This window comes from Protopterus annectens, chromosome 2.part1, assembly GCF_019279795.1.
Source record: "Protopterus annectens isolate FY-2018-M chromosome 2.part1, PAN1.0, whole genome shotgun sequence".
Lineage (NCBI taxonomy): Eukaryota > Metazoa > Chordata > Ceratodontiformes > Protopteridae > Protopterus > Protopterus annectens.
The window spans coordinates 671,976,831-671,994,335 of NC_056729.1; the positions used below are offsets into that span (position 1 = coordinate 671,976,831).

Below are 17,505 nucleotides of genomic sequence, written 5' to 3' on the forward strand. Positions count from 1 at the left end.
CCAAAAGAAAAATCCTCAGGAGAAGCAGCAGAAGGGAAGGATTCTTCCGCATCAGAGTCCTCATAAGGTGGAATAGAAAATTCCTGATCAGAAGAGGAATCAGAAGAAATGGAAACCTGATCTGAAGATTCATAATCAGTGCCTTGCCTAGGCTTCTTAGCAGGAGGGGGTTGGGAACCCCTGATCAAGGTAATTAAATCCTCAGCCATTTTGATAATTTGTTTTTTAGGAATAGGGGCCTGAACACGTAGCCCATGTGTCAGTTTTTTAGACACAGAAGTTGGTTTTGGCCTTGTTTTTGATGATGGCGTTGGTTTAATATACAAATCTTTAGGCCTGAAAACACCCTCAGAAGCCAGTGCCTGCTCAGCGGCAATGGACACATCTAAGGGACAGACATCTGCGGGTTCAATACTTTGTCTCGTGGCATAACTGACTCCAAATAGGTCTCAATAGAGGCCTGCGAATGAAAAGTAGCGGGTATCAGGGGCTACGAAAGCGCCTCACCGAGTACCGGCGGCTGGCTTAGGAGAAGCTTAGTCATCTGTTTTGGACCTCGGTCTGTCTCTTTTTCTTTGCGTTTTTTGCGAATTCCGGTAGTCTAATTGCTAACAAACATTTCTGGATAGTTAAATCTTGAGCCAAAATATTTAGATGCAAAAATATACAGATGCTTAATAGTGCGCTGGTTAAATTTAGCACAAAACCGACAGCAAGGCACGTTGTGGTCAGGGCCTAGGCAAGGAATATAGTACAAATGAAAATCCTTATTCGGTATTTGCTTCCCACAAGTAATACAATTATTAACTTTTACTGACATCGGTAAGGAGCAAGAAAAAGTTTCCCCAACGGGGTACTTAGCTTTAGGTTGAAGACTTCGGTTCTGAAACTCGAAAACGAAAATTTCAAGAGTCGGCCGATCGGCACTTGCGAACTGCTTCTGCTTCGGGCACCGCGCGGCAAGAAAGACTGATTAAAAATGGCATCGGCTGCATGTTTTATACCGCTGATGACCTGACGTCATGGAAGAAGGGACAGCAACTGACGCAGGACCCAAGACTTTGTTATTCAGGCCGACTGAGGGCAACCTGCCAGCAGATTACCCAAATGTAATGACTGCAACAGTGAAACATGAAGAACATCCATACATGTCAAGGCCAGAAGATGGCAATGGGGATGGAGGAGTTCTTCAGCCAACTTGCTTTCTGCAGGAATTTGGAAATAATGGGAAAAGACATGAGCAATAAGACAACCAGAGGGCCGGAGGTGGATGAGAGCATCTTTCAGTCATTCCCCCTGAGGAGAGGGAATAACAGCAAAGTATCTGCTGCACTTGTTGGGGAGACGCAAAGAGGTTACAGCACGTTTGGCCCAGACGACAGAAAATCCTTTGCCACACACAATGACTGAGACCATGAAACATCAGGATGGATCTGCTTAATTTGTCTAGCAACATGTTGGTTTTCCCCAGAATGTGCACTGCAAATAGAAAGAAGTCAGAGGAAATCGCCCATTCCCACATTCTCATGGCCTCTCAGCAAAGGGGATATGATTGGGTTCCTCCTTGCTTGTTGATGTACCAAATCAGACAAGTTGCCCATCTGAATTGCAATAGTCCCTAGATGAAGAGCATCTTGAAATGCCTGCAACGCAAGTAGAACTGCTCTCTTCTTTGGTACATTGCTAGGCAGATTGGTCTCCTGGGGGGACCACATGTCTTGGACTGTCCTTCCCAGAAATGCCCCCCCCCCCCCATGGTTAAGTAACCGTGGTCACTGTGGCCACTGGAGGTGGTAAAACAAAGGGTTAGCTAAAATTAACGTCGTCTGATTGAATCCACCACTAAACATGTCATTTGCAAATTGGAGAAAGTTTGACTGGAAAGGATAGGGGGGTGGACAAAGAATGGACCACTGAACATCTACAGTCTATTGAAGGACACACATAAGGAAACATGCCCAGGGAAGCAATACAATGGCTGCTGCCATTGATCCCAGTGCTTGAAGAACTAATCTTGCTGGGGGAGGTGGATGGGAGATAAACAGATGAACCAAATTCCTGATAATGGATATGCGGATGAGGTGATACTGAGACTGCCTGTGTTGCAGTATCCATAAGTGTACCTATGAACTCCATGCTCTGGACTGGTGTCAAGTTTGATTTGGCATAATTTGTTACACCCAATGACTGACAAATCTGGAGCAAACAGCCCCTGGACTGTAGGAGATGATGCTTGGAGGGGAACACTCAATCCTTTGAGTCTCAGATGAGCAGTCACCACTGCCATGCATTTGGTAAACACCCTGGGGATTGCATTGAGTCCAAAGGGCTGGATTCTGAATTGGTATTGACTGGCTCCCATTCGAAAGCACAAGTGTCTTTGGGACTGCCTATCAATTTTGATGCAACTCGTATCCTGAAGATTTAATGAGCACATCCAATCAGCCTTGTGAAGAAATGGCAGGATGGACTGTACCATAACTGACTTCACACACATTCAATTTGCTCAGATCCAAAATTGGTCTGACGTCCCCAGTCTTTCTGGGCACTAAAAAGAAGTACAAGTTCCAAATCCTAATTAGTCTGGTCGGACCACTTGGATGACTTTCTAGCAGCTTTTGAATTTCTTGCGCTGCATTTCTCCTATTACTGGCTGTAACTTCCAAAAGTGTCTTCATTTTGTATAAAGAAAGTTGGAAAAATTAAATGAAATAACCTCTGAATGTTTTTTTAGCATCCAGGTATCTTCCGTTATGCTTGCCCAGGCTTCTGGTCTAAGAGATGATAGTCCCCCGATTGCCTCCAGAGTTGGAAAGTCAGGAAGTGCTTCAGAGTGCTGGAAGGGTCTTGTCCACAAAACTATGAGGTACTGCTTTAATAAAGGGTGAGAAAAAATTGGTGGCTCTGTATTGTAATGAGCCGAAATGGCAGAGGCATGAATTTTAATTGATGAAAAGGATATGCGTTTGTCCAGCATCTCAGTTAAGTATTGCAAAATCTGAGGAATATTTGATACAGTTGTATCAGTTCTTTGTGCCTGGTTCCAAGCACAGAATCTCTTCCATTTTCCAGCATAAGACTTTCTTGTACTAGGTCTTCTGGCTTCCAGAATGACATCCATCACAGCTTTGCTGAGAAGTGTTTTTTGTATGACTACATTATTCGCCATGCTGCCAGGTTTAATGTCCTGAGTTGGCTGTGCAGGATCTGATTGTTTTGCTGGGACAGTAGATGAGATAATTGAGGTAAGGTCCAAGCTGGGTAACGAGACAAGTTCCTTAGGATTGGATACCAGTACTGGCGGGGCCAGTCTGGGGCAATCAGTATCATTTTTGGTTTCTCCTGTCTGACCTTTAGGAGTACCTTGGGGAGGAGAGGCAGTGGAGCGAAGGCATATACTGGCAGGTTTTTCCAGCTGAAAGACAGGACGTCCACTTTCCATGCTTGTCTGTGATAAGTCCTTGTGCAGAATCTTTTTAGTTTATAGTTGTGAGGGGAGGCAAACAGATCTATGTCTGGTCATCCCCATTTCCTTGTTATCATGCTGAAGACTTGTGGCTTCAGCTGCCACTCGTGGGGATCCCTGAGGTTTCTGCTTAGTCTGCCAGAGTATTTTCCTTTCCTGGCAGGAATTGCGCCTGCAAATGTACTTGGTAAGTCAAAGCTGTGTCCCACAATGTCATAGCTAGTCTGCAAAGGGGGTAAGAATGTGTGCCCCCCTGCTTGTTTATATACCACATGACCATGGTGTTGTCGGTCTTCATCAGCAGTTGTCCAGGTTGAAGTAGGTCCTTGAAGGCTGTCCGGGCATTTTGAACAGCTAGCATCTCTTTTTGATTGACATGTAGATGCATTTGGTTTGAGGTCCATGTGTCCTGAATGCATCTTCCTGCCATGTGGGCCCCCCCCCCCAGGCATAATCTGATGCATCCGTTGTTAGTGTCTGCCTGGCTGGGGGTAATGTGAATGGCTGTCCCTTGTTCTGGTGACAAGCCTTTGCCCACCATCGAAACTCCTGTTGCAGGCAGGGAATGAGAGTAATCATTGTTTCCAGGCTGTGGCAATGTTGAGTCCAAACACTTTTTAGGTACCATTGAAATTTCCTCATATGCAGTCTTGTATATGGAATTAGTAGGATGCAGTATGCCATGAAGCCCAAAGCCTGCAGAATATTTCTTGCAGATAACTGGACCTTTGTTGCCAACATTGTGAAATAGGTAGTCAGTTCCCTTTGTCTGGCGTGAGATAAACCATCTGGGCAGTTGTATTCAAGCTTGCACCCAGGAATGTTATATCTTGAGAGGGTACTAGTTTTGATTTCTTTTCATTGACTGAGTACCCTAGGCATGTTAGTAGTCTTTTCACAAATGCCAGATGTTGAAGAACGTCCTTGTTCTCTGCTTGAATTAGACAGTCATCCAAGTAAGGGTATATTTGTATTCCTCTGTCTGCAGAATGCAATTACTGGTGCCAGGCACCTTGTAAAGACCCTAGGCGCAGTAGATAAGCCAAAGGGCAGTGCAGAGAAATGGTAATGTATTGAACCAGCCTTGAATCTCAGGTGTCTTCTGCACGATTGTCTGACTGGAACATGCAGGTATATGCCTCTCTTGCGTCTAAAGTCACAAGCCAAGCGTTCTTGCCCAGCATGGGCAGAAGCTGCCAGTCAACATTTTGAATTTTGGAATATCCAGGAATGTGTTCAGAATAGATAGGTTCAGTATTGGCCTTCAGGCCTTGTCCTTTCTGGGTACCAAGAACAGTCTTGAGTAAAATCCTTGTCCCCGCTCCCGCTCTTGCTCTGGTATTTGCTGAATGGCCCCCATGTCCATGAGGGATGAAACTTGTTTTTGTGCCTCTGCCCATTGACTTTTGGGCAGATCTGACCAGCCGTTTGCCTTTGGCAGAGTATGGAAATGGAATTTGTAGCCTTGTGGCAGTATATTTAGAATCCATTTGTTCTGGGTTATAATTTGCCAATTTTTGAGCAAAAAGTGCTAAGTTTCCCCCTAAGGGTGCTGCCAGAAGATAAGTGCTTGGTGCAGGCAGGGGAAAGTCATTGGGATTGCCTTCTGTATATGTTTGTGCTTTATATTCTCCAGCTTTGGAGGTAGAAGCACCCCATTGTTTTGACCTATAAGAACCTTGGGCATCTGGATCTGCGCCCCTTTGAGGTCTGACTCAGGAAAGGACCAATTTTTTGTAGGCCAGTGTCTACTAAACCTAGGTGGCTGTACTTGTAAAAACTAACAGTTTGCAAAGATTTAGCTTTGCCTTCCATTTTCTTTAACACCTCTCTTCTGCCTTAGCACCAAAGTATCATGCTGTGAAGGTGCATCCAATACCTTAACCTTAACATTATCAGGCAGATTTTGTTCCTTTAACCAAGCATGCCTCCTAACTACAGAACCCGTAACTGCGGCCCTGCAGGAGGCCTCCAAAGAATCAAAACCACATTGCAAAGTATGCTTTCTAGTTTGTTCAGCTGCATGCAATAAATCCTGCATTTCCTTGTTTTCAGCACATTCAGAATTTAACATCATTTTCTGTTTAAGCAATCAAATGAGATGTTTCTGATACTTGAGCATATGAAACTGACAGTTTAAGGTCCTTATAGCCAAAGTTGCAGATGTGTAAACCTTTTTTCCCCCCATCTATCCAGAGCCCTAGAATCCCTGTCAGAGGGGGTTGGGTTTTTTTTGCTGTAGACGATTAACTCCCTTGGAACCCTGTGAAATAGTTTCTGGGTCAGCAGCAGGGTTTTTAAAAAGAAATTTGTGAGAGTCAGGAACCCTGTAATATCTGTCAGGCTTAACAGGAGCTGGAGGTAAGGAGTCAGGGGTCAAACTAAACTCCGAAAACACATCTACAATGTCTAATACAGGAGGAATGGCTAGAGGCCTGTGCTGTGGTAGTAAAAGGAAATCCCTGAGCCTCTTTTTTGATTCTGAAAAATCTTGGCTTTCCCAGTGAAAATGTTCCCTCATGGCATGCAAGGTTTCCCCAAAGGAATAATCCTCAGGAGGGGATGCTGAAGGTAAAGATTCTTCAGCATCGGAATCCTCATAGGGGGTAAAGAATATCCCTGATCAGAAGAGGAATCAGAAGAAATAAAAACCTGATCTGAAGATTCATAGTCGGTCTCTTGCCTAGGCCTCTTATCAGGAGGCGGATAGGAACCCCTGATCAAGGTAATCAGGTCTTCGGCCATCTTGATCATCTGTTTTTTGGGCATAGAGGCCTGTACACGTGGCTCGAGTTTGTTTCTTTGCTTTAGAAGCTGCTTTAGTCTTTAAAGCTGAAGTCATTTTAATGTAAACATGTTGTGGTCTGAATACATCCTCAGAAGCCGGTACCTGCTCAGCAGCTCCGGACCCATCTGAGGGATTAGCGTCCGAGGCTCCAATACTTTGAGTATCCAGCGGCATGGCAGACTCCATGTGGGAGTCGGTAGCGGCCTGCGACTCTAAAGTAGCGGGTGTCAGGGGCTGCAAAAGCACCTCACCGAGAACCAGCGACCGGCTTAGAAGCTTCGTCTGTTTTGGACCTCGGTAGTTTTTCTTTATCCTTTTCTTTGCGTTTTTTGTAAACTCCGGTAGTCGGATGGCTATCTGACATTTTAGGATAATTAAACCTGCTACCAAAATACTTTAAAGCAAAAGAATACCGACGCTTAATAGTGCCTTGGTTAAATCTAGCACAAAACTGACAACCAGAAACGTTATCAGGGTCTAGGCAAGGAATACACTAAGAATGAAAATCCTTATGAGGTATTTGATTTCCACAAGTAATACAATTATTAACTACTTCTGACATCGGTCTGGAGCAAGATAAAAAGTTTCCCCAACGGGGTACTTGGCTGTATTGAAGACTTCGGTTCTGAAATTCAAACACGAAAATTTCAGGAGTCGGCCGACGGGCACTTGTGAACTGCTTCTGCTTCGGGCACCGCGCGGCAAGAAAGACTGAAGAAAATGGCGTTGGATGCTTCTTTTATACCCCTGACGACCTGACGTCAAGGAGGAGGTGACAGCAGCCGATGCAAGACCCAAGACTTTGGAATTCAGGCCGGCTGAGGGCAACCTGCCAGCAGGATTACCCAAATGTAATGACTGCAACAGTGAAACACGAAGAACATCTACATACTTAAATTTGTGACAAAGCTTTTCCATCACTTTCTCAGCTTCTTTAGCTATATCAACCCAAAACTATTTCCATTTCAAACTCCAAAGGCAAGTAACATGATACACTCACCAAGCTGATATCAGCCCTTCCAAAAATCATTTTCTATGAAAATGAAGTAAATGTACAAATTGTAAAAAGTAATGAAAACAAATTATTTTTGATTAAAATCACAAACGCCTTTCAGCAGAAATATTATGTACTAGAGAAAGTAACTACAAGTAAAACCAGAATGCATACAACCAGGTGTTAAGGGCTCCTGCATCCAGTACCTCAAGAAAGCATACACAGCCAAGAAAAAAAAAAATGGAACCATGAAAAAAGTAGTTCTTGATTACTGGAAAAAAAGTGATATGAACGGTGTCAAAATGTATTACACTCTACTGAATTAATACTACATTTTTAAAAATGTCCCACCACTGAAGAACCATCACAAAAGTACAGTTGTGTACCTACCATAAATGTAGATGTTAGACTGTTCACACTGCTGCAGTCATTACACTTGGGTTATCCTGCCGTCAGGCAGTCCTGCAGTCGGCCAGAGTTCCAAAGTCTTGGTCCGGCATCGGTTGCTGTCGCTTCATCCCTGACGTCAGCGCACCAGGGGTATACAAGATGCATCAGACACCATTTTCTTCAGTTTTTCTTGCCCCAGATGTCAGGTGCCCCCAAGTAGGTAGGCAATACAAATTGCCAATAAAGAATATACATATAAAAATAACAACAATACCTTCTTTTACAAACAAATACACCACAAAGGTTGCATAGGATAGAAAGGTATAGATAAGTCCATCTAGTTCAGAGGGGATGGATGGAGGGTAACCTGGACTGCAGCAGTGTGAATACTCGAACATCTACATTTATGGAAGGTTCATAGTGTTACACTGCTGCAGTCATTACACTTGGGTAGAATCCCAAAGCTAAGGTTAGGTGGCTGGTCTATAAAGAGTTAGGATTGGCTATGAGGCCCTGCAGAACTGCAGTGGCAAATCCTGCTCTGGATTTAGAGTAAAGATGCAGGTGGTAATGCTTGGTAAAGGTGTGCACTGAACTCCAAGTTGCAGCCTCCAAATGTTCCTTGGTAGGTACTCCTCTGAGAAAGGCTGTTGAAGTGGCTGTTGCCCTGGTGGAATGCGGCCTAATGCTATTTGGGACCAATTTTCCATGCTGTGTGTAGGAGTAATGTATACAGTGTCCTATCCATTTGGATATAGTCTGCTTTGAGATAGTCTTGCCCTGTGATCCTGCAGCATATGCTACAAACAGTTGCTCAGTTTTCCTGAAAGCTTTTGTTTTGTCCAAGTAGAAGCGTAGCTGCCTGTGTATTTCCAAAGAATGCAGAAGTTTCTCCCCTTTATTCTGGGGGTTTGGATAAAAAGTTGGCAGATGGATGGTTTGAGCCACACTAGATACCACCTTTGGCATAAAGGTAGGGTTTGTCCTTAAAGAAACCCTGTCCTGATGAAAAATTATAAAAGGTTCCACCGCCATTAATGCCTGTAGCTCTGAGACTCTTCATGCTGAAGTTACTGCTAGGAGCAGAGCTGTTTTCCATGATAAAAATTTTAGATCGGCTGTATTGGCTGGCTCAAAAGGTGGCAGGGTTAGTTTTTCCAAAACGAAATTGAGGTCCTAAGTTGGTGTTGGTGCTCCCCGGGGCGGTCTTATGTTTTTAGCCCCTCTGAGGTACTGTTTTAGCAAGGGATGAGAGAATAAAGGAGAATCCGTGTTGTAATGTGCTGAAATGGCAGAGGCGTGGATCTTAATTGATGAGAAGGAAAGGCCTCTGTCCAGCATCTCAGTTAAGTACTGTAAAATCTGAGGAATGTTTGGAACAAGAGGGTCAAGGTTTTGAGCCTTGTTCCAGGCGCAGAATCTCTTCCATTTTTCCGAGTAAGCTTTCCTGGTGCTAAGCCTCCTGGCCTCCAAAATGACATTCATGACAACTTTAGAGAGAGGTGCTGCCTGTTTGACTAATGAATCTGCCATGCAGCCAGGTTTAGCGTTTTGAGCTGACCATGCAGGATCTGATTGTTTTGTTGAGTCAGAAGGTGCGGAATTTGAGGCAAAATCCATGGTGGGCCTTGAGCCAAGTTCCTTAAGGAAGGGTACCAGTGCTGGCGTGGCCAGTCTGGAGCAATCAGGATCATCTGTGGTTTTTCTTGTCTGACTTTTAGGAGTACCTTTGAAAGGAAAGGCAGTGGCGGGAAAGCATAAACTTTTAGGTTTTTCCAGCTGATCAATAGAGCATCCACTTTCCATGCTTGCTTGTGATAAGTCCTTGTGCAGAATTTTTGTTGTTGGCAATTCAGTGGGGAGGCAAAAAGATCTGTCTGGGCATCCCCATTTTCGCGTTACCATGCTGAAGATTTGTGGATTCAATTTCCATTCGTGAGGGTCCATGATATTTCTGCTTAGATAGTCTGCCAGAGTATTGTTCTTTCCTGGCAGGAATTGTGCTTGCAAGTGAACTTGATACGTTAGAGCTGTGTTCCACAAGGTCATGGCTTACCTGCATAGGGGATAGGAATGAGTGCCCCCTTGCTTGTTTATGTACCACATTACTGTGGTGTTGTCCGTCTTTAATAATAATTGTCCTGGATTCAGAAGGTCCTTGAAAGCTGTTAGGGCATTTTGAACAGCCAACATCGCTTTTTGATTGATGTGAAGATGCATCTGGTCTGTGGTCCACTTGCCCTGAATGCATTTTCCTGCCATGTGTGCTCCCCAAGTGTAATCCGAAGCATCTGTTAGAGTCTGCCTGGCTGTGGGTACGGTAAAAGGCTGACCCTTGTTTAGGTGATATGCCTGTGCCCACCATCGAAACTCCTGTTGTAGGCAGGGAATCATTGCTATTACTGCTTCTAAACTGTGAGAGTGTTGAGTACAAACACTTTTTAGGCACCACTGTAATTTCCTCATATGCAGTCTGGCATATGGTATTAGTAGTACGCAGGATGCCATGAATCCCAGGGCCTGCAGAATTTTTCTTGCAGGGAGCTGGGACTTTTTTGCCAGTAGTTGAAAATAATGAGTTTGTTGAACTTGTTTGTCTGGCGTGAGGTAAGCCATCTGGGCCATTGTATTTAAGCTGGCACCCAGGAATATAATCTGTTGTGAGGGCACTAGTTTTGACTTCTTTTCGTTTACTGTGTACCCTAGAGAAATAAACACCCTTTTTACAAACGCCAGATGCTGTAGAAGAATGTCCTTTGTCTCTGCTTGAATGAGGCAGTCGTCCAGGTATGGATATATTTGAATTCCTTTATGTCTGTAAAATGCAATTACTGATGCCAGGCACTTTGTGAAGACACTGGGCTTAGTAGATAAGCCAAAGGGCAGTGCAGAGAATTGGTAGTGCATTGTACCAGCATTGAATCCGAGGTATCTTCTGCAATTTTGTCTGATAGGGACATGCAGGTATGCCTCTGAGGTCCAGAGTAACAAGCCAAACCTTCTTGCCCAGCATGGGTAGAAGCTGCTATAATGTCAACATTTTGAATTTCGGAATATCCAGGTAAGTATTTAGAATTGAAAGGTCTAGTATGGCCTTCAGGCCTTGCCTTTTCTGGGAACCAGGAAGAGTCTTGAGTAAAATCCTTGTCCTTGTTCCCGTTGTGGTACCTTTTGAATAGCTCTCATGTCCATGAGGGCTAAAATTTCTTTTTGTGCCTCTGCCCATTGATTTTGTGGCAGGTCTGCCATTCCTTTTAGCCTTGGTAAAGTATGAAAGTGGAACCTGTAACCTTGAGACAATATTCAGAACCCATTTGTCTTGCGTGATTGTTTGCTAGTTTTCCCCCTAAGAGGGCTTCCAAAAGGGAAGTGCTTGGCGTACGAAGGGGAAAGTCATTGTGACCGTTTCCTGTAAGGTTGAGACTTGTCCTCACCTCCTTTTGGGGTTGAGGTGCCCCACTGTCATTGACTGTTTGAGCCCTGGGGTTGAGATCTGCCTCTTGGGCGGCTGTATCTGACTCTCTGTGGTCTGTCTGACACTGGAAAGGACCAATTTTCTGTTGGCCAATTTCTGCTAAATCAAGGTGGCTGTACCTGTAAGAAATCCTTGACTGTTTGCATAAATTTAGCTTTATCCTCCATTTTCTTTAACACCTCTTCTGCCTTAACACCAAACAAGGTAGCATGCTGTAAAGGAGCATCCAATAATTTTGCCTTTACATGATCAGGTAAACTCTGTTCTTTTAACCAAGCGTGTCTTCGAATCACAGAACCTGTAACTGCGGCCCTACAAGAAGCCTCTAAAGAATCAAAACCACATTGTAGAGTATGTTTTCCCACCTGTTCAACTGCATGCAATAAATCCTGCATTTCTTTACAATCAGGAGCTTCTGGGCTTGCAAGCATTTTCTGTTTTAAGCGAGCCATTAAATACTGTTGGTACTTAAGCATGTGAAACTGGCAATTTAAAGCTCTTACTGCTAAAGTTGCAGAAGTGTATACTTTCTTCTCCCATCTATCCAAAGCTCTGGAATCTCTGTCAGGGGGCAATGGAAGCCTTAACCCCTTTTGGACCCTGGGAAATAGTTTCTGGATCCGCCAAAGGGTTTTTATAAAGAAACTTATGAGAGTCTGGGACTAATACCCATCTGGCTTGGCTGGTGCAGGGAGCAAAGAATCAGGAGATAAGCTGGATTCAGAGAACACACCATCCACAATATCCAGCACAGGCAGAATAGCCAAGGGTCTGTGCTAAGGCAATAAAAGGAAATCCCTGAGCCTTTTCTTGGATTCTGAGTAATCCTGACTTTCCCAATGGAAATGCTCCCTCATGGTATGTAGTTTCCCCAAAAGGGTAAACCTCAGGAGGAGAGGCTAAAGGGATAGATTCTTCAGCATCAGAGTCCTCATAGGGGGGTAGAGAGTATCCCTGGTCTGAAGAGGAATCAGATGAAATGGAAACCTGATCAGAGGAATCAGTCTGTATCCTGCCTAAGCCTTTTCTCAGGAGGGGGATGGGAACCCCTGATTAGACTAATGAGGTCTTCGGCCATTTTAAGCATCTGTTTTTTAGGCATGGAGGACTGTCCAGGAGAATGCTGTACTTGTTTCTTTGTCTTCAATGGTACTTTTGTCTTGGCTGTTTTAATGGTAAGTTGTGAAGGTCTGAAAACACACTCAGAAGCAGATGCCTGCTCAGCGGCTCCGGACCCATCTGAGGGATTAGTTTCCGTAGGCCCAATACCTTGAGTTTCCAGAGGCTTAGTTGTCTCCACGTGGGAGTCGGAGGCAGCCTGTGGCTCTGAGGTAGCGGGTGTCGGGGCTGCGAAAGCGCCTCATTTCGAACTGGCGAACCGGCGACTGGCCTAGAAGAGGTTTTGTCGGTTTTGGGCCTCGGATGCCTGTCTTTATCCTTGTCCTTGCGTTTTTTCGGTACTGCGGTCGTCGGTTGATCCTATAGCATAGTATAATTGAATCTTCGGCCAAAGTAGTGCAAAGCAAAATCAAAATGTCTTTTTATAGTGCGTTTGTTAAATCTAGCACAAAACCGACAACTAGTGACGTCATGATCAGGGCCTAGGCATGAAATACAGTAAGAGTGGAAGTCCTTATGAGGTATTTGCTTCCCACAAGAAATACAATTATTAACTTTTCCTGACATCGGTCTGAGGCAAAAAAAAAGTTTCTCCAACGGGGTATTTAGCTTTATTGAAGACTTCGGATCTGAAATTCAACTTTGAAAATCTCAGGAGTCACTTGCGAACTGCTTCTGCTTCGGGCACCGCGCGGCAAGAAAGACTGAAGAAAATAGCGTCGATGCATCTTATATACCCCCGGCGCACTGACGTCAGGGAAGAAGCGACAGCAACCGACGCCGGACCAAGACTTTGGAACTCTGGCTGACTGCAGGACCGCCTGATGGCAGGATAACCCTAGTGTAATGACTGCAGCAGTGTAACACGAACATCTGACTTGTCTCAGGAAGTAAATTAAAGAAAACACAATGCATAGTTTAGTGTGGTTCCATTTTACCTGCAATTGAAAAAGTACACCTGTAATCCATCTAAAACTAAATATCATAATTTTCTTATATCGGAAACTAATTGAAGCAAATTAAAAATCAGAAGTTAAACTGCTAAAGATCTCCAATGTAATAGAGGATATTGTACCTTTGACAGCAATCCAGGGTCCTTGCTATTTATCCTACTAGTCCAGATTTCCCTGCCATTCACAGCAGCCTTCTCACTTTTCTCTTTTGAAGATGGAGTTACGTCACTTTCTGAAACCTGTCCTTGTGAAGTAGAATTCCCTAGATTGTCCTCAATGCGGGGCCGAATTCTCACACTAAGAGATACTTCCTTTATCAAACAGTTTAGGCAATTAGATTAAAAAAGCACAACAAATCAGCATATCATCTGATCACTCTCTCTCTCTAGAGTTACAGCACATAACTGGGTAATAAAACATGATGCACAGCGAGACAGAAAAAAAAAGTGGTCCATCAAGTCCATCCTGCTTTGCTCCTAGCAGATCTACAGAAATGATGCGCAGTATTTCATGCTACATTTTAATACATTTAACCTGCTGAGCATAAAAGCAGTCAAAAACTACTACAAACTCAAATGTTACAGGAATAATCCTTTCCCAGCCTACGTGAAGACTATATGCCAGTCAAGCTTCTCATACTTGTTCACATATATTAGCATCACAGTTTAACACATCCTGAAATGATCAGTGTACAACCAGTCAAGGCAGTCTGTGGAAGGTTCTTAAAAATACAAAGACAGCATCCACAAAGACTTGAGAAAGAAGAAAAAATTAGGACATTTATCAGGAGAAATAAAGGGTAAAATCAGCACTGAAGTATTAGAGATGAGAAAAATAATGACTAAGAAGGTTGTAGAAAAACAGGGATATACTTGGCAAATAAAAGCAACAGCCACTACAGTAGTCTCCCAAGTTAGAAGCACTATGCTTCATTTTAGTGTCACAGTCCCAAAACTGCGTGAAGCTTTCTTCTCCAGATTCTTTACAATCTGAAACTATGCTCATTTTAAATAAATGCTTTTGCAGAACACAATGATAAACGTACCCAACAAATAGAACATTTGGGCAACAGGATTACTGCTGCAGAACAGCTATGCGTTAAGAATACTTAAATCAGCAGAGCTTCAAGAGGATTGCCAGTGTAGAAGTAAATCAGAGCATTTTGAGTTTGTCACCTTTTTGCTCATCTTTTCTGTTCAGAAGCAGAAAAAGCTGCAACATCTTCAATACAAGAAACCTACTTTACTCTCTAGTCTAGCTGAGCACTGACACGGTCACACATAGCCCTCTAGACTAAACTGCCAACCACAGATTTAAACTGAAGTTTATTTGTAATTGCTGCATTGTTAATCAGAAAAGCTTCTTTAAAATTGGAATTAAAAAACTAAGCTAGAAATGTTCCTCTCTGTTGAAGGGTCAGCAAGAAAGAACATCACTGTTAATATGACCTTTCCATTAGCTATTATGCTAAGCATACTTACACACAACTACATTACACTGGAGACCACCACCACCAGTGCATCATAACATTCTGGTACGATCCCAAGCAATACCCTTCAGGTCATACCATCGCTGAAATGATATAAGCCTCTCCTCTATCTACAGCGACAGAGAGGTTACAGTTGCCTAAGATCTTAACATAATAGTAGATAACCTACTTCTCACTGCTGCAGTATTTGTTACAACTGGGATATCCTGCGTGGGTAGCATAACATCCAGCCCGCATACCAAAGCCTATACACCTTCCAGGCACCTTACATCGGACGTATGTCATACAAGATCCTAAGACACAACTGATACGCCTCAGAAGATCTAGAGTAACCCAAGAGGAAATTAGTGCATGCACACCCAAGAAGGGAAGGGGGAGAGAGAGCGTGAGAAAATAAAAGACCCCTCAGCCAGGAGGAGGGTATTAGGAAAATAATACTATAACGAAGAAAAGTTGGGAATCTACCGTTAGGGTAAGACCTTACACAACTGTATTATGTCCTTCATTATCACTCTTGCAGTACTCTTTACAACTGTGAGAATACCAACACTATGGGAAAGGATAGGTGGAGGAAGTCACACAGGAGCCATCCAAAAACCTGTGAAGGGATGGCACTGGCAAAACCAGCCCTGGCCCTAGAAAGACTTCTAACTTGTAATGCTTAGCAGAGCTTTGGACAGGCGGCCAGTCAGTAACTTCTAAAATGGATCTAGTATCCAGACTGTTGGAAAAAAGCACAAGAAGCAGCAAATGCCCTTTTACAATGAGCATAAATGGAAGGAAGCAGCTTGCCATGAAAAGAATAGCAAAAAAGAAATGGACTTTGAGAGCTTGGAGGAGATGCTATACTTAGAAACAGCCAAACCCAAATTCTAGGAAAGAAAAAGTTGCATATACTTCCTTATCTCTTATCTTCTCTAGGTAATATCTGACCTACGTAAATCTAAGTTAAGAATCCTCTCAACAGCATTCGGTGGAGAGGGGGGAAAAAAAGAGGGAAGGTGAATTGTTTGATTCAAGAATAAATCTTTAAATCACCTTGGGCATAAAGGAAAGGATGTTGTGAACACAGACACTATCCTTGTGAAAAAGAAAAAAAAAAAAAGGTTGAACTGCCGTGTGTGCCGGAAGTTCACAGATATTCCTTGCAGAATTAAGAGTCCCCTCAACAGTACAGTCTTCCAAGTACTGTGCAACAAGGAAGAGGAAACTGCAGAATCAAACAGAAACTGAGCTAATTTCTCAAGAACAAAATTAAAGTCCCAAGGAGGAGGAACAGGCTTCCTTGGGAGGGCCTAATATGCAGCTTCCCTCCCTAAAGGTGCAGGTACTTTAGCAAGGCTTGGAAGAGTTGAGCGCAAGACATTGTGAGATTTTACCATAGGATGGCAGCTTACTACTCCCTATTTTGGAGGTGGGGGCACTCCATTGCTTATATCTGTGCACACCCTGAGACTGTAGTCTTGGTCTGCTGCCCCTGGGTTTTGACTGAAGGTCTGGGAGGGACTGGAAAAGACCAGTTTTTAGAAGGCCAATGCCTACTGAATCTAGGTGGCTGTACTTGTAAGAACTCTAGCAGTTTGCAGAGATTTAGCTTTTTCCTCCATCCTTTTGAGGATGACTTCTGCTTTACTGCCAAATAGACACTATTAGTTTAATGGTGCATCTAGTAATTTTGTTTGACATGGTCTGGCAAGGTTTGTTCCTTGAGCCAAGCATGCCTTTTAAGAACAGACCCAGTGATAGCAGCCCTGCAAGATGTTACAAAGGCATCAAAACCACACTGCAAAGTACTTTTACCAACTTGATTAGCAGAATGCATTAACTCTTGTAAATATTTATGTTTTTTCACATGTACTTCAACATGTGAAACTGGCATTGCAAAGCTCTGATGGCAAGACTTGCAGAGGTATATACCCTTCTTACCCCATCTGTCTAAAGCTCTTGAATCCCTGTCTGAAGGGGTAGGAATTTTGGCTGTAGTAGCCTTAATGCCTTTAGGTCCCTGGGAAATGGTCTCTGGATCTGCAGTAGGATTCTTAAAAGAGAAATTTGTGAGAATAAGGTACTTTGTAGTACCGGTCAGGTTTTTTAAGGGCTGGTGGTAAAGTGTCAGGAGTAAGACTGCATTCCATGAAGACATCATCTACACCGTCCAGTTCAAGGGGTACAGCTAGAGGCATGTGCTGAGACAACTCTAAAAATTCTCAGAGTCTCTATTTGGACTGACGGTAGTTCTGGCATTCCCAGCGGAAATGCTCTCAAAGTATGCAAGGTTTCACCAAAAGAAAACTCCTCTGGTGGGGAGGCAGGGGGAATGGATTCCTCTGCATCTGAATCCTCAAAAGTTGATATGGGTATGTCCTGGTAATCAGAAGGGTCAGAGTCATCAGACTCCTGGTCTGTAGAATCAGAAAGAAACTCAATTCTTTGTCTTTTAGCAGGGGAAGGCTGGCTTCCCCTAATTAGAGTAATAAAGTCTTCAGCCATTCTAAGCATTTGTTTTTGTAGCATGCAAGTTTGAGCATGTGCTTTGGTAGTCATTTTTTTTAGGCGTAGTGCGAACTCTGGGCCTGAGAAACTCTGTAGTTTTAGCTAAAAATGAAGTTGTCAGTTTAATACGAACATCAGTAGGTTGGAATACACCCTCAGAAGGCGGTGCCTGAACAGCGGCTCCAAACCCACCCAAGGTAGAGACATCCGCAGATTCCATAATCAAAGTATCTCGCGGCATACCAGACTCTGAATGCGTCTCAGCAGAGGCCTGCGAATATGTAGAAGCAGGCATCAGGGGCTGCAAGGTGCCTCACTGAGTACCGGCAGACTGGTGA

At 43.6% G+C, this 17,505-nt stretch overlaps 1 protein-coding gene across 1 annotated transcript in view; it reads right to left on the minus strand.

Annotated features, from left to right (window-relative positions):
- The window catches only part of PCM1 (pericentriolar material 1), a gene marked incomplete at its 5' end in the record, with an annotated part of 3,258,627 nt that overhangs the window by 3,120,341 nt on the left and 120,781 nt on the right, over window positions 1-17,505 (minus strand). Inside the window, 2 exons of the mRNA XM_044063494.1 lie at window positions 13,171-13,201; window positions 13,308-13,496. Coding sequence (XP_043919429.1) covers window positions 13,171-13,201; window positions 13,308-13,496 — 220 coding nt within the window. The remainder of the gene's footprint in view (window positions 1-13,170; window positions 13,202-13,307; window positions 13,497-17,505) is intronic.